The sequence below is a fragment of the Castanea sativa genome, chromosome 2, assembly GCF_040712315.1.
Source record: "Castanea sativa cultivar Marrone di Chiusa Pesio chromosome 2, ASM4071231v1".
Taxonomy (NCBI): domain Eukaryota; kingdom Viridiplantae; phylum Streptophyta; class Magnoliopsida; order Fagales; family Fagaceae; genus Castanea; species Castanea sativa.
The window spans coordinates 13,281,610-13,299,367 of record NC_134014.1 but is presented as its reverse complement, the minus strand read 5'-3'; the positions used below and the strand labels follow the sequence as shown (position 1 = coordinate 13,299,367).

The following is a 17,758-nucleotide window of genomic DNA, read 5'->3' as shown; positions in this document are numbered from 1 at the left end:
TGACAGCATTCTTGTGAGACATCGATTATGGGAAGAGGTATTTGGAGAAAAATCACCCTAAAACCAGTCAATATTTAGTTAAGTAGCATTAAAATACAATAATTAGTTTTAGGTTAGGGCACGCTAAATTTTGATATGGGGAGCCAGGGAGGGTTAATGGACATCTTTTGCGAAAATGCTAAAAGTATCAGCATCCAGAAGTAGATATTAAAGAGCAACATTGCTGATTTGTGACCAAATTTATTTTAGTTTATGAAAAGTAAAGTGATTGAGAAAGTTAATAATCTTAAACTAGTCGCAGAAATTAACAATGTATTTGATAATTACCAGTTGGCACAACCGTTTTTTATGGCAAATTAGCTTGTTGCCTTTGTCCTTTTTGTTGGTAAGGGAGGATCCTCCTCATAAATAAGAACATCCTATGATACAAAATTCTTAGCTGTTGTCTATTCACAATGTTTTTTAGATTGTAGGTGTAAAGAATTTTGGGTCTACAATCAGTATGTACCTCAAGCCACAGCTTCTCGAGTTACTTCATTTAAGCGGGGTAGTTTCTCCAAGATAGAAGATGGTGGAAACTCATACCAAATAGTCTCCATCCTTGGCATCATTTCGTGATCTTCTACAGCATAGAGGCCCTTCAATAACTTGATTAATTGTATGCCGCAAGAAAAATACTATTTGATAAATCTTATAGCGATGAATATTTCATGGATAATTATATACCTTGTTTAGATAAATAAAAATGCCACCAGAAAGTTGTTCTATTTAATAAATTCTATAGTAACGAAAGTTTCATATATACATACCGTCGATACCGGTTTTTTAAAGAGATTGGAAATGCTGATTTCCAGGTTAGATACTACAAATCTAATCTTGAAATATCTAATATTGAGTTATTGAAAGAAGGGGTTTATTTTGAAAAATACTATTATTTTATTAATTACTATTTGAATTGCAAATGTTTTAAAGTTATTTAGTGATTTAACTTATGATTTTTAAGTGAAGACACGACATTAACGTTTCAAATAGAATGTCGAAACCATATTTTGGAAAGACGTAAAAAACAGACAATAGTTCCAAATAACTTTAAAACCATGCTAATTTAAATAACAAATAATATTAGAATAATATTATTTTCAATTTTGTTGCCATCCATGAAACAGTTCAAATAGTAATTGAACTTAACAGTTCCCATGACAACTGCTTTATAAAGCATAAAAGGATACACCTGAAGAGAGCACACTCTAGTGTAAGTGCAGGTGTAACCACAGTCATGGACTAGCTGACATTCATTAAGGAAGGTCACAGTCAATCTAATCTACTGATAACAGTTCCCAGACAATAGTTTTTGATAGGTTGACTGCCCCGATTTTGCTACTAACTGTCTGTACTATGAAGTAGGAACTATATAACGATGGTATAATCAAAATCTTTTGATCTTTTTGGATTTGGTATGAGTTGAAATATGCATTTCTTCTACATTAAGAGCATCTAAAAGCTTTGGAAAATTGATGTATTAGTCCAGGGATTATGGTTTAACGTCAGTGCACGGGATTTGAAAAAAATATGACAAGAAAGTATACAAAGAATCCAGCAAGAAGAATGCCTCCATAGATGTAAGTTTGGGAAGATTGCACAGGATATTTGTAAACAATTTCGCAGCATCTCATCTTTTCCCTCTCATTAGACAAGACATGTTCTACATACCTGCAGCCCAAAATTCCCAGGGTCATATCATTAAAATTCAGAAAGATCAAACTCAAGAAGTTACTCTAGAAAATTCATACAGAAGAAATAAATGAAAACATGGAATCAGAACGATTACAGAAACTATATTTCAGGATAACTTACTGCTGGGTAAATATGGAGCTCTGTAGAATTGCTGAACTGTTAGAATTTGCATCTTGTAACCGGTGATCATATAACAAGGCAGACAAGTCTACAAGCTGCTCCTCAAGGCTCTGTGTATTTAGTGACAAAAAAGCAACATATATTAAAAGTGAAACAGTTTAAAGAGAACTTGAGTTTGGCTTAAAACTGACTTACATCCAAGTATTTCTCTAAACGTTCAACTAATTCATGGGGAAAAGGTTCAGGCAGGTTGGTTGTTTTTTTGTAGAACTTCTCCAACCAGAGCTCAGTGGTTGTCTTGTTTTTCTTGCCCTTCACAGGTTCACCAAGTGGGGTTTTGAGATGTTCTGCAGCAAAAACTTCAACAGCCTGTACAGAATGGACAGGACTCTATTTAAGCATCTAAATAAACTTTTTTTTTTTTTTTGCTGAATATCTAAATAAGTAAATATACAAATTAAATATGATTGAACTGAGATTAACTCACATCTGATGTTTCACGAATTCTGTGAAGCGCAGAATCTACACGTGCATATATTGTGTTCCTCTGCAAACAAGAATATATAGTTCAGATACCCATAGGGCCATAGTCCTACAAAAGATATTTATTTTCCTTTCCAATAACGTCAAAAGAAAAAGACCAAAACTTTCTATTCACTATAATAATGAAGCATCAATAAACTAAGTCTGGTGATATTTATGAATACTTCGGTGTGATAAGTTGGCCTTACCAATGCCACATCTTGAAGTATTTGACTGATTTGAGAAGTATTGGAAAATGGTCCAAATGGATGACAACCAGTAGCCCAAAGCCAATTCACAACTGGCCTCTCATGTACATGAGAAGCCTTCTCATATGGTGCACTCAATCCACCCACGACAGAAGCAAGCCCTGCCAATATGTGGCGCTGTGCCTGTGATGGAACAACATGCCTTCTTTCTTTTTCTGAAACATAACTGTCAAACAGAACAATCAAATATTTAGAAAAACCCATAACTCTGAGGAAAGCCATACATATTAGCTTAATCAATCTGAGATCATAATGCAATGCTGACAAAGTAACATTTTTGTATTGTGCAATGAATGAAAGGCTGCATGTTTACATTCTCAAGGACAAGCACAAGATAGACCTACAACGTCATTAGCAGAATAGCCACATGGATGACAAATAAATACCTGAATGCGGCCATTATTAAAATCTTAGTTGACCCACAGTGATAGTGATGCAGAAAAGTTAAAAGTTAAAACTCATAGAACTAAGGAAAGATTAATAGCAATAGAGCTTAAATTATATGATACAGCTTGATCAATGTATATCTATTGAACTGATGGAAAAAGTATATTTACAGGCTAGAAGGCCAAGCGTGTTTCTAGTCCAAATTTCCAGTTGCAAACGTGCAATACATCCATTAAGAGTGTAGCTCCACTGTGGATCTTTGAATGAGTTACTAGCAAGAAAAAATAATAGACAAAAAGGTTTTGCACAAGCAGCTTCAGGTAATTGGGGGGTTGGGATTGAGCAGGGACTGGAACTGCATAAAAGTTATAGGTCTGACAATGAAAGACAAAAAAAGGGCTTTGTTGAGTTACTGAAAAAGCATTCACCTCGTTATAAATCAATGGATTATACAAATCCCCAAACAGAATAAGGGTAATATACAAAGTAGCTCACCATAAAAAGACTATTACTATTTACCTATTGACGTGGCCCAAGGTGGGATGAGTTTATGGAATTTAAAAAAATATTTTTGATAAATGTTTATGCAGGATATATCTATAAAAAAAAGGACTGTACAGGATATATTCAACAAAGCTGTGAAGCTGATAGCCAGAAACAAGCAGTAGCCACTCACCTAAGAGGTATCTTTTCACTTTGATGCTCAAGTACAATGACAACATCATTGCTCGTCCATACAAGACTTTCATCTTCCATCATAAGTTGAGCATCCACATCAGCCAATGATAACACAAAGCTGCAGGAAACGAGCTCATCACATTTAAAAATATGATCAATTGCTCTTACATGAAAAAAAAAAAATTCTAAAGCATCTACAATTATCAATACAAGTTATACAAAAATATGGTCATCAGTGCACATAAAGTCTAATTAGTCTGATGTGATTAACACCAAGCCCTTGCCTACAAATTTGCCCTACAATTTATTGAAGCTAAATTTCATAACACATTATGAATTGAGCCTTACGAAGTTCTGCAGCAACGTGGCTAACCAATTCTAGAGCTTTTAAACCTTAGACTTTATAGAAAGAATGATTAAGGGGAACAGAAACAATTCTACATCATTAACCAGCACCATAGTGTCAACTACAAGATAAAGGTAAACACTATTGTTGGATGTGGCAGTTACAAAGAGCCTGAAAATGTCATTTCAAATATGCAAATTAATTATGATGAATCTAATCTACAGTGAAAAACATAGGAACCACAAGGAAATCAGTTCCCTGACAGCTATTACGTATCATTGCTTTCTACTAACAAACAAACAACAAATAAAGCCTTAGTCCCAAAATTTTGGGGTTGGCTATGGATCCCAAAATAATGTCTTTCTAAAGTACTTACATAAGGTGGAATAGTATATCACAACTAAATGGATTACTGTTATGCTAATTTTGTACGATCATCTCAAAATACAGCAAGAAAAATGAGCAAGGCATACTCAATAGAATTAAGATGATATGACTATAATGAAGATATACTTAGTGTGAAAATGGTATAAAAATTGTGCCAATGAGCTTTAGCTCAATTGGCACTTCCTCTCCTTATAAGTCCTAGACGGAGGGTGAGGTCTTTGGTTCATGACCCATTAGGTGCATGTGTAAAGCACCAATGCAAAAAATGGTATAAAAATGGTAAACCACAGTGCAAGACAAGGAGGCATGCTTACACAGGAATTACTCTTGTTCCATAAGTACGGGTCAGATCCCCCTGTTTCTTTTCTATTTTCTTTTTCTTCGTGCCTCGTTTTGAGTCGTAACTAGCCCAAAGGGGTTTATGCTTTAGTATGGAATCACTTGAACCCTCGGAGTCATCCATCCAGTGCTGTGGGAAACAGAACACATTTCAGGGCAATAAGAGGAGGGAACAAAGGCATGGAATATAATATGGTCTTTATGCAAAGAAAGTCCATAAGAAAGGCCAAATGTAAATCACTCCTGACATTCCACACATTAACCAAAATCTATAAGCTTCCCACTAACCTGGCGGAGGAAATATTTATTTGAGAGAGATGGATCAGCCACCTCAAGCAAACCAGCAGCAAGCACATCAGCAGATCTTTCCATCTCCTGCAATAAGTATTTTCAAGTAAAAATGTGAGGAAGAATGTATAAATAATAGTTTTCATTCAGCAAAGGAACTACAAGCATTGTCATGATGTCAAAAAGATAATGGCTACTCAAAAATTTCATCTTTGGCAACATCTAGTGCTAAAAGTGAGCTGTAAATGTCCCTTGTAAGCTTTTCATGACCATTGAACATTACAAAGATGAGTTTTTTCTAGTGACTAAAAACAAATGGGAATGCTTTCGCCATTTTCAATTTTCACCACAAGTGATCGATAATCACATCATTCAATACTTAAAATCCAGGTGATTTAAGAAGTAGAGAAATATTGATATAAGAAAGAAAATACCCACTTCTTTAAGAATGGCGCCATCCAGAAATGTCCTGGTATGAACATGGAAACGCCCATCATTCTTTGTTTCTTGCAGGGAATGGCCTCGCATTGCTTTTGAAACAGCAATAGACAACTTCTCATGCCGGTGTAATGAATGTGAACCCCCAACCATGACTACTTCATGTCCATCATGAACCATCTTCTTAAGCTGAGACAGAGAATACCAGACAACACAAACTTACAAAGTGTTTATTGGTTTACTTAATCAAAAAGAAAAATGAGTAATGGTGAAATTATTCAGGAAAATTTTTGTCAGTCATTCAACCTCAAAAATCATACGAGTCAAAAAATCTGTATCACTTTTCAAGAACAACATCTAAGTAGTAAAAGACTGCATAAACCCCCACTTTGGAAGAAATTGGATTTTATTCTGTATTTAGTCACTGAAAAAATACACTGAATTTTCTGTTGCCTGTTGAAGCATGACCAGAGACATTGTGCAAATGAAACAATTTTTGGAATCCCTAGATCACTCAACTCAACCACTAGCCTAGATCCAAGCACTTCAGGCTAGCTAGAGGAATGTAGAGATACTTCCTTTCTGTTTGTATAGCTCTAACCATAGTTAATTGTCTAATCATTACCCAAAGAACAACAACATTTTCAACACATAAGTCATGAGCAAGCATAAGGTAAAACTCACCTCCGCCTCAATTGCTTCAATATTAATACTGTAATTGTGACCTTTCTCCAAGATATTATATCGATTATGATTTTGCAGGACAATTATAGGTACAAGCAACCGTGTTGTCTGATCAACAATTTCAAACCTGAGTCCACAAATGATAAACATATGATTGGATTGGACAAAAGGTACAGAATTGAGATACTGCATGTCAGATATTCAAACAATGACCCAACAGTGTATGTGTGAATATAGTTCATGAGTAAAAGAAAGTGAAAATTCAGCAAAAAAAGTGATATGTGCACTTGGAAACAACAAGAAATAGAAGAAGTACCTAACATCTGGAGCTATAACATGCTCAATTGTGGTTGATATCAAAGAGGCTAGCTGTCCAATGAAAATATCAGAGGTAGAATGACCAGTAGCTGGACCATAACCACCTGGAAATATCATATGCTGTAACCGTGGCAGTGTTCTAGAACTAACACTCCCCTCCTCAGTCTCAATCTTCCCATATGTACATGGGCCTGCTGAAAGGTCAATCACAGCAAATCTGGATAGTGTAGGCAGACAGTTAGACCCAGAAAAACACACACACAGAGTGAGAGAAATGGGAAGGAGCAAGTTAGTATTGCCCTCAAATACAGTGAAAACAGAGAACTCAACACATAAATTATCTAATTCAATAGAATATTTTATGAGATACTTGTACAGTTTCAAATATCATTTACTATACAAGGTTGGTGACAACAATGATGAGCAACTATCAATATAACCACTATTGAATAACTTGATAGTATTGGGGATGAATAATGCAGGAGATAAGTTTGCAATTAAATGAAGTAGTCACTCTATCGTTACAACAGAATTGTCAGTAATTGTAGTAGCACCACTCCACCACTGTTGACAAAATTTCAAACAACATAAATATTATAAATATTATAAGTCCATCTTACAATATATCTTATGTCCTGGGTTCAATCTACGTTAGATTAAATGAATTTCAAAACACAGTTCATGACATAGGTATTCATTTCTAAACCCAACATGTAAAGTCATCATTAACAAAGTGGTATTCATTTTCATCGGGTTAGGCCTGAGCTTCACAAAAGCTTTGTGAGATATGATGGAATTGCTCTATGGTCTGTGCTAACTGAAATGTATTTGACAAGATTATTTGACAGCATTGAATAAATTCAGGAAATAAATCAAAATAGTGCAGAAAAAAGATACAGAAGCCTAACTGGACCAATTTCAAGACCATGTTTTTCCACTCATTATATTCTGTCAACCATACCTGCCAGAGCCAAGCCAAACTTGAGATGCTCCTCCTCCATTATATCGATAACGATATATGTATTCACCCTCTTGTTTTTTCATATCCTCCTCTGTTAGCTGGGTAATTTTTCCATACATAAAACTGTCGTGATCAGTTTCCTTATTCCTAGGATCCATTCTTACCTGCAAAGAATATCAGATCGCATCAATCACACAGCCACGGGGAACACAACTAAAGAATAAGGACTGCACAGTATACCTTATCAAAGTTGACAATAAATATCACAGTAGGCATAGGTCTATCCATCTCCCCAGCGGAATATCGAACATTGTCCACGTCAAAAAGGTAGGAATACAGGTTATGAAATATGGGTTCGACAACTGTTGCTTCTACCTCGAACAATGGAAGCTCCCTTCCATAATCAGCCTAAAAGTTTAAATATATTTTAGAACATAATCAAAGAAAAATAATTATCTTATCTTTTCCACAAACAATTATGAACACCGGTAAATAATAAACACTACAGTGGTCACCTCTCGTGCAGTTCCAGCTAGAACCATGGCCTCTTTCAGTGATTTCTCAAGCACTATAAATTCTGCCTGTCCAGCCTGTGGTGAGGAAGAAAAAAGATGATGAAATTGAACAATAGAAGTCGTGCAAAATATGACTCTTTTGGAGATGATAAATTTTGTGAAGCTTACATGAAATGTGTTATAAACAATGTTATGCTCGATATCGAGATGCTCGCCTGTCTCTTGGCACAATGGCCTGTGGGTTGGGAAGCCGACCCTGAGAAACTCTTCCAATTTTTGTGGATCTACTGTGTACCTATAGCCTCCATCGGCTTGGAAACCAATGAGGACTATATTTACTTCAAGCGGAACATGGAATGGGACCTGCACCCCACTTATTTGCATGAGCAAAACATTCAAAGCACAAACATGAACAATTCGACTTCTAAATCAAGCACATCAGTTAAAGCAACGACGATCTCAAAGCTATTTCAAGTAAATAGACCAAGACAATACATATGGAAAAGGTTTCTCTCCGAACTAGCCGATATCTTTTTTTATTGGACGTGAATTTTGAAAATCTAGCTGTTGGATTGCATGTTCTTATCATATTCTCCATGCTTGCAAAATTTCAAGAAAATCAAAACTCAATAGCTATGTCATCAAACAAAAGTTTAAATTTTAAGCTTTTGTGATCTAAAATTATGCATAAATAGTAAGTTTATTGACCGAATAGTAAATAACATCCGATTTAAACAAAATTTGACATGAGTGTTAAGAACACAAAAAGCATGCAATCCAACGATTAAGTTTTTAAAATTCACATCCAATAATATATAGATACATGTATGCATGTATGATGTATCTATTGGAAGAGCAAAATGGATCAATATACTCTTATACACACATATACATATGTATGTATGTGAAGAACCAAACGGACCATAGAAACTTACACACACAAAAACATATATTTACGCAGACATGCATATATATATATGTGTGTGTGTGTGTGTGTGTGTGAGAGAGAGAGAGAGAGAGTGAGAGAGAGAGAGAGAGAGAGAGAAGAACAAAATGGAGCATAGAAACGTCTACATTTCCAGACAGCTCATTCGGTCAGATCGAGCTCTTAGTTTACAACACCGGTTAACAGCGATTGAATAACTCATTTTAAATCTCTGAGAAATTTTACGAAATTTCAAGCCGTAGATATATTTGTATTTCTCTCATTACCATTCGATTAAGAAAAAGAAAGAAAAATCAATATGATGAATAATTGGCTTAATTTTTCTGTATAAACCTAAAATCGAAGTGAGAAAATAAAAGACGCGGAGGCGGAGAAGAAGAAGAAGAAGAAGAAGAAGAAGAAAAAGAGAGTGATACCTCAGCGCGAGTGTGGAGCAGGCGACGGATATCGTATCGGATGCTATCTCTAACGTCGTGAAAGGCACCGTGGTGCCACTGAGGGTGCCCAGGGTCTCGCCGAAATGCTTGAGGTGCCGATTCTGATTGATTGACAATTAGAAGTAGATTCAGAGCCACCATTAGAATTGAGCTCCATCTCTGAGCCATGACTGTGTAGGAAACAAAATTAGCTCAAATCTTGTTATGCGATTGGAGTACTGTACTGGTCTTTGACATATATATGAAAGCTGAAAATGAATAAAATGTTGAATTGATATTGATATCGATATCGTGTTCCGTCGAGCACAATCGGGGGGTTATTGAGCTTAGGTTACCCGTTGGGGACAGTCAGAGTCAGGCCTATCTCTCTCTCTCTCTCTCAGTCCATTGGAGAGTCAGTGAATGTGAAAATCTTCTCAAAAATACCCTTGCTTGTCTGAATAATTACAGGATTACAATTACTCTACTATTTTATTTCATACTGGGTTGGGCTACCCTGTCCCATTTCCTCACTGGGCCGACCCCGTTGAGATTCTAATATAGTCAGGCTTTTATTTATTTATTTTGGTCTCTCTTCTCATCTTACAAGTGGGGATAGAAATCTAATGAAAAAATTTGCCAAATAGTATGTTTTTAGAAAAAAATTTAGGAAAGTTGCACACGGATGAAGTTAATTAGTTCAGTAAACTGTTTTTGGAATTCAAGTTTGGGTTGAAACTTGAGTTTGGTTGGAACTCGAGTTTATAAAACAGTCTATTTAACTAATTAATTTCAGCCGAATGCTATTCACCAATTTTTTTTTTAAAATGGTACTTGTACTGTATTCGGCTATAGGCCATTTTTTCCTTTGGGCCCAAATCCAAACGGTCTATAAGCAATATCTGGCCTTGAGCCTATTATCCCATGAGACCAGTTTTTGAACGGCCCATGGGCACCAGCCCATTGTTGATTCCTTTGCATGGTAGACGGTCTTGGTGCTGCCACAACTTTGTTGAACCTCGGTGCGCCGATAGTGCCTTGGGAAAGATCGCCACTGAGCATCCTTCGGCGTCTAACACTAGTTCCAACGTTTTAGCTCCTATTCCCAAAGTGGTCTGTTCTTGTTAGGAATAATCAAAATGCCCCCCCCCCCCTCCACACGAGTGGCATCAAAAAACAATCATCATTAACCCACTATAGAAATGCTTTAAATAGGAGAAAGGGAAGAGAACAAGGGGTTGGACAATTGAAAGTAAGGAGTGGAGAAGAGAGAGAAGTTGAGTGAAGAAATCTACTGTCGGTGTGTTTGGCAAATGAGATAATCTACCTTGGTGGGCTTTGATTTACTAAAAGGAATTACCTATTGTAGGAAATCCATAAACCCATAATACTAAATAAATTGTGAGCCCAATAGCTCGGTTGGCCCATTAGACAGTATTTGGGTGCGCATAGGACTATTTAGCAAATTTTGCCGAAATCTAACTACTGAGATGGATCAAATCAAGGGTGCCTGTCCCTGTTTTGGGGCGGGAAAATCTCGTGCTATAGGATATACTTGAGCGAAAAGTATTTTGTGATTTTTTGATGAGACATGTTTTGACAAGATAGAGAGAAAAGAGAGAGAAAAATAGAAGCTAAGAACGATTTTCACATCTTAATTCTTTCTTTCTTTTTTATTTTTTTATTTTTTGAGAATAATTTTCACAACATCTAGGTGTCAGTGGTTAAAAAAAAAAATATTAGACTTAGACTCACCGATGATATTATTATTATTATTATTATTATTATTATTATTATTATTATTATTATTATTTTGTAAAAATAAAGTGAAATATTGTTATTTTTCTAATACAACTCTTGCAAGAATTCTAAGAAAGAGAGTATTTTAGAATGATAATAGAATAAATAAAACTATTTTAGAAATATGGGTTTTAAAAAATTGTATAAAACATTTTAAATTATATATAATTTTAAATATTTATTAAAAAAATATAAATTTATTATAGGTGGAACAAGCAATATTTGTCTCCTTCATCAGTTAGGGAGAATCCACACAAAACAGCGTGTATAAGATGAGACTCATTTTTTTTCCAACCAGCCATCCCTAGTGGAGAAGTAGTTTGAAAAACCCAACTTATGATAAAGAGACCAATCAGTAGTCAATGCTACAAAACTCTTGAGTCTTGATCGTAGGTTTGTTGCCTTCAAATAGTTAGATAATTTTAATTGTTGGAACTTGGACTACTAGCAATCTAGCATACTACAACGAGTTTCTACTTTCCAATGTCGGGCTCGTTACAACTTCGATCAAATTCTGGCATGTTCATTAAATTCAAAACCAAGTCATTCCAATTCTCAGCCACAACCATATTTTCACCATCATCCAATGTCTGCTGACTTATGCAATTGTTAATGGTCAACAAAAAGTAAAAGGCCCGAATGAGCAAAAAGTATTCACCACTTCCAGTTGCTTTAAGTTATGAAATCTATCATGCAATTGAGTCCCTCTAACTTGCGACAACACCATTGGCAAAAAGTCAATAAGTTACGAAATTGGATATACGATTGCCTGGACAAAAAGTGGTGGGTTCACACGGGCAGAAAGCAGGGTTCACACGGGCAGAAAGCATCCACCACTCCCTATAGCACAAGTCAACAAAACTTGTTTAAGCGTCTGAATCGTCTCCTGGAACCCATCTTGGACTGACCTCACCCCACTGGCTCACTATATTGGAATTAGCAGACAGCAGAGTCACAGCGCTTATGGATGATAATCCTATCTACGTTTTCTTGAATAAACCATATATTTCTGCACATCCAGTGGCAGATATATTAACCATAATGTTACCAAAATGTTAATAATACATATAGACAAGCTAAAACTACCTAAATATGGGTTTAGTAATTTGAAAACAAAGAACATGCAATGAAATAAAACTATATCAGTGTATTACATGAAATTGTAATAATCAAAGTTATTTCTCACAACATTATACAAATTTTAAGCCTCTTCAGATAAGTAATCTCAGTATAATTATCCCAGAAGTGCAACTGCTTTGTCAGTGCTGCTCTCAAGCCATGTATCAAAGCATATCTGTGGCGGTAGTGCTGTTTTCTGGATGTCAGCCAAAATCAGAGGAAGCAGAAATATGTTTTGCTTTCATAAATCATCAGTGATCATGAACACTTCGGATTGAGAGTGGGGGTTCTAGCACCATCCCTCTGGATATAAGGTCGTGGTTTAGGAACAAAACAATAACAGTTATATCGTCATGAAAATGGCGTCGAACCTTCTTATCAATTTTGCGAAGATCTGAATATCTCATTTCTCGTTTTCTTGCCGCTTCTTGTAGGGCAGCCTTGACAAGCCTTTTAGCACTTCCCTGCATTCAAGAAGCTAATGAGCACCACAAGATTCAGGACAAGCATAACTACCCCAACAATCTCATAGGACATGTGGAAATAAACATTAGCAAATGAGTAAAATTGAATCAAACTTTTCTATTGTAGCTTAGTGGAATTGCCTGGTTCTTCCCACAAGGAGAACCTAAGTTCAAATGCCCCACTCGTTTGCAATTGGGGCCAATAAAAAAAAATCATGCAGCAGAATTTCCTTGGTTAATATTAACAGCATTAAAGCATAGCTAAACATTCACCCAAAACCCCGCAATAGCTCTAATGGCAATACAAATTGGAAGCTAGCTTATTAAAACAACTATATTTTCATTTTTCAAGAAGTAGGGGGATTTATAATAACTGCAGGTTCATAGCATTAATAAAATGCACAGAACAAGTCAGCTCAATCATCAATGACTAAATGATTCACAAGAAGCATGTAAACCAAAAAGAATATTGTAATGGTCTTAATAGCTCATACACTCCCATGTGTTGACAGCACGCTAAATGTAGCAAGAAATCAAGTTAAAGGAAGATTAATTATGAACTTGGGCATCCAGAAAACATAGCCAACAGAATACTACAAGATAACATATGAATGAGCATAAGAAATTGCAATCAAGCAGAGAGAGACTGTAAAATAAAATTTAAATCGTCAACCAAAAAGAATATTGGCACATACATCATGAGTGCATGTGATCATGATAATTCCAATACTTTTTCCAGTAGACATCTAGCTTGATTAAGAATATCCCAATCAGTCAACAATCAAACTAGCACCCAATACAGAATTAAACAAAAATATTAGATTATACAGGACAAACTCTTACTGCATGTGGATGATTGTGGACAATATCCACAGCTTTTTCATTGCTCAAGTGCTCCCATAGACCATCTGATGCAAATATAAGGAAAGAATCATTTGCTTGGAGTTGATGCGAAATAATAGTTGGGGTGGCAGACATGATCGGCATGTCCATTGGCTCTGGAAGTCTAAATTTTGCATTAATTGGTTCCCTGTTATACTGGGCATGTTTCATATATACATCGCCTATAGATCTTGAAACCTGCATCAAGCACAACAGTAAAGTCAGTGACAAGACATCACTTGAAGAGTGATAATGGTCAAATTATACAAATTAGAATAGTTGCAAGAACTTGCGAAAAATGAAGATAAAAAACACAGTTGTTTCCAAGAATTGATACTAATGCAGAATAATAGAAATTATAAAACTGTTCTGGATTTTTTTTTTATAAGTAACAAAACTGTTCTGGATTTTCTGCACAACTAAAACTAAATTCTATAAACCAAATGATACACCGGAGATTACAAGCAACCCTTATGCAAACTCTAATACAATAGGTTCTTAAATAAATATTACACAATCCAGCATTACCTGAATAATGCCTTTTACTCTCCAAACTCCGTGCTTAAGGACAACAATTTGAGGATCATTAGGGTGTAACTCCTTAAGCTCCTGCCTGACATCCTCAAAGTTTGCATTGTGCTCTGTTGATAACTGTATGGCAGCAATTCCACCAGTGTTGCCAACTTTCTTGCCCAACACAACGCGGGAATCTCCTAGGTTTGCCACAAAAAGAGTCCGCTGAAATATAACTCCAACCAGACAGCATGACCCAACAGTTGCCATATTGGGTTGAGTACTCCATGACTCCGATACACGAGCAGTAAACCCTTCCTCTGTTTGGAGGAATGCTCTCTGGATGGTATCAGCTGTCACAACTCCCCCCACCTCAGCTAATGTTGCTGCATAAACACAAAGCCTAAGATAGCCAACATAAGAAAGTCTCCCTCTCTATCAAAAACTAAATAAAAAAAAACAACAACCAAGTCTTAGTCCCAAAATTTTGAGATTGACTTTTGATCCTCAATAAACTAGTTAGGGTCAGCCACATGTATTATTTTCCATCTTTCTATTATATCTGAAGTCATACGCTCTATTACTTCCTTAATTGACATGTAATTTTTTTACTACTCCTATTGATGTTATTTTTGGCCTTCTCTACCATTTTTTTTTTTTTGCATTCCCTAAACTTGAATCAAGTTACTCTTTTTTTTAGAGTTGTGCACGAATCACTCCCAACATGACCAACATATCAAGCGAAAAATAAACAAACAGATTATTCGTTTTTAATTAAAAAAATAAAAAAAAAGGCATAAACCCAATAAGCAAATTCTGGGGCTGTAGAGTTTAGACAGGTTCAATTCTTAAAACATTGTTCCACTCACTTTTAGGCAGGAAAAGTACTTCCTAAACACACAATAATCAAAGAGAACCACACATTTGTACAGTAAAAGTCCTCTTTCAACTGTATGAGATAGATACTTTGCATTTCGCAATCTAAAATTTCAAAAGCCCCCCCATAAAAAAAAAACACAACTTTATCAAAAGCTCACGAGAAAGAAAATTGATCATGCACACACAGAATTCACTAATAACAAACAGTTCAAAACCACAAAATCACGCAAAATTGAACATTCTTCTCTCTCCCTTTCTTAATCACATAGATATAGGTTTAAGACGTGGCGAATTTGAAACCACAAAACCCTAAAAGAGAGTTTCTATATAGGGTTTCGAAATCACGAACCTTGGAAATGATTGAACATGTTATCGCAGACGTAGCGAGCGGCCTCGGGGCCACCGTGACCGTCGTAGACGCCGACGAAGGTACCGAATTGACCGGACTCGATCTGAAACTGGTCTTCGAGGACGAGGTTGGCTTGGACGACGGCCAGGGAGAAATCTCCGGTGGCGTACCTTCCGATATCGCGGTACCAAAGCAATCCATCTCTACCTTCTCTTCCGACGAAATTGGCTGCTCCGATCACACCGATTTGATCGAGTTTCTCACCGTCGTGCTGCCCGAATGGCTTCCAGCACAGAGAGAGCAGATTCATCAATGCCTGAAGCATCCCACATCTCTCAAAAACCCTAACCCCAACTCGAGCCCTAGAACCTTCTTCAATCTTATTCTTCTTCGAATTCAAAATCGGAATCGGAGTGGTCCTCCAAGTTTGACAGAGAGAAAAGAGTTAAAAGGAAAGCCCAGGTTTTATAAAGATGTGGGAGGTGGGGTGCGCAGGTTAAGAGGGAGGTGGGTGCGCACGTTACCAGAGGGAGATTGGGCGAGGGTTGTGTTCGGTGGTAGAGGAACAGGGGAGGGAAGCGCTCATTCTCTTTGTGGGGGAGAGAAAAAATGGTGTGGGGGAAGAGAAGAAAGCAACAAACCCTTTTTGTTGTGTTGGGTCTTGTTATTTTGTCAATAATGCAAGGTTTTTTTTTTTTGTATTTTTTGTTTTTTCCTATCTCTCCATCCCTCTCTTTCATTTTTCTTTTCTTTTTCTTTTTTGAGATTTCACATTTTCTTACAACCACTTTTTTTTTTTGGGTTTCTTTGTTTTGGAATTATTTTTGTTGTTTCTGTTTTGAAGGTCAAAACAAGGTGGATTTTACCAAGCTTATATGTGGTCTTGCTTAATTTTATCCAAAGTGGTGAGCTCATTGATTTGGAGCATGACATAAACCTAAATTTTAAGTTCAATATATATATACACACACGGGTTTTTCGAATTATTTTATGAGCAATGAATAGAATTGTTTGATCAAAAATTGAGAAACCATTTTCTTATATTAAAAAAGAAAAGTATATACTCTCATTTTCCTATGTAAGACTCATAAAATTGGTGTGTAGACCACCCTCCCCTCACGTTTGGTAGGCATTAGATTAGACTCTATCCATTGAATTTTTATTTTATATAATGGTTATATGTGATGTGTAACCACACTTACATAGATGCAGGTCATGAGATCCACATGTTGTAAGAGACCATTGTATAAAGTGGTGCTAAAATATAATTTTCCTAATGCTACTATGTCACTATTCTTTGTCTGCATTTGTTATCTTCTTTGCTGAATTACTATGTAGAGTACTTGGCAATTGGCAAATTGATGGAAGAAGAGGGCATGGTTTAGCTTTGATGGGCAGGCTGAAAAGGTGGGAGTTAGGCATGGAAGATTTTTGAGATGGAATTGGGTGGATTGATTTTCTCTAGCTAGAGGCTGCAGCAAGCTCATTGGAGCTATAATGTGATAGATTTAGCTTTCATGGAAGTTAGGCCAAGAACATTTCTGATTTGGGTTAATGTCGTTTTCGCTGCATGTTCATTGCCCTTGAAGTTATTGCCTGCCTGAGGTAGTACAAATGGGTTTTAAAGGTTTTTTCAGACCAAATGAAGATTAGGTGATTAGTGTAAAGGCAAAGAGGGAGGTTGGATTGCAATATTCATCCTTAAAAATATGGATGAAAGTCAACCTTAGCGATTCAAAGGTTTCGAGTGGATCACTAGTTCTTAAATTTCCAACTATATTATGTAGTCGTATAGGGGGAGGAGCATGCTCTACGATGATATCGTCATGCCACCTTTGAAGGAAAATGATCTAAGCCATTTACTTTGAAATGGGGGGAGGCTTTATTTTATAATGATATGAAAATGTAATATTTTACCAATTCAAAGACATGCATAGTGATACATTATTTTAAATCTATTTCCACCATACCAGGAATGATAATTATTTTTTAATTGTGTGACATCATTTATATTTAGATTTATCAAATATTAATTCCTAAAGCTTACATGTTAAACACTTTTAGTTCCCTAATTTCCAAATGAGTGTTTTTAATCCATAATAAGTTTCAAGAACATGCTCTATTAGTCATTTTGTCTAAACTTTTTTTGTGTACATGACTAACAATTCATTGATGTGGTTTATTTTTAATGACATGATATCTAGCTTTTTATTAAAAAAATTACATGTGGCATTAAATGTTCTGTCTTTACTTCCCTCTCTTTGCCTTCCATGATCAACTTTGACATTAAGGGTCCGTTTGTTTCGACAGTAAATCACTTCTGGAAAATATTTTCAGCATTTGCGGGTGTTTGGCAACACCTGAAAATTTGGTCAAACAGAAAATGAAATCAGTTGACCGGAAA

At 36.0% G+C, this 17,758-nt stretch overlaps 2 protein-coding genes across 2 annotated transcripts; both read right to left on the bottom strand.

Moving 5' to 3' along the window:
* Window positions 1-1,423: 1,423 nt before the first annotated feature.
* Window positions 1,424-9,785, bottom strand: LOC142625574 (uncharacterized). Its single transcript, XM_075799210.1, has 16 exons — window positions 9,349-9,785; window positions 8,155-8,349; window positions 7,987-8,061; window positions 7,712-7,879; window positions 7,472-7,635; window positions 6,509-6,727; window positions 6,193-6,319; window positions 5,509-5,697; window positions 5,071-5,157; window positions 4,758-4,912; window positions 3,709-3,828; window positions 2,586-2,811; window positions 2,342-2,401; window positions 2,050-2,223; window positions 1,855-1,964; window positions 1,424-1,710 (listed from the first exon to the last, which is right to left on the bottom strand). Exons 1-16 carry the CDS (start codon window positions 9,535-9,537, stop codon window positions 1,545-1,547), a joined length of 2,424 nt encoding a protein of 807 aa, XP_075655325.1. The 5' UTR covers window positions 9,538-9,785; the 3' UTR covers window positions 1,424-1,544.
* A 2,468-nt stretch (window positions 9,786-12,253) lies between these two features.
* Window positions 12,254-15,971, bottom strand: LOC142624695 (putative protein phosphatase 2C 42). Its single transcript, XM_075798405.1, has 4 exons — window positions 15,355-15,971; window positions 14,142-14,512; window positions 13,575-13,811; window positions 12,254-12,731 (listed from the first exon to the last, which is right to left on the bottom strand). Exons 1-4 carry the CDS (start codon window positions 15,677-15,679, stop codon window positions 12,519-12,521), a joined length of 1,146 nt encoding a protein of 381 aa, XP_075654520.1. The 5' UTR covers window positions 15,680-15,971; the 3' UTR covers window positions 12,254-12,518.
* Window positions 15,972-17,758: the final 1,787 nt, after the last annotated feature.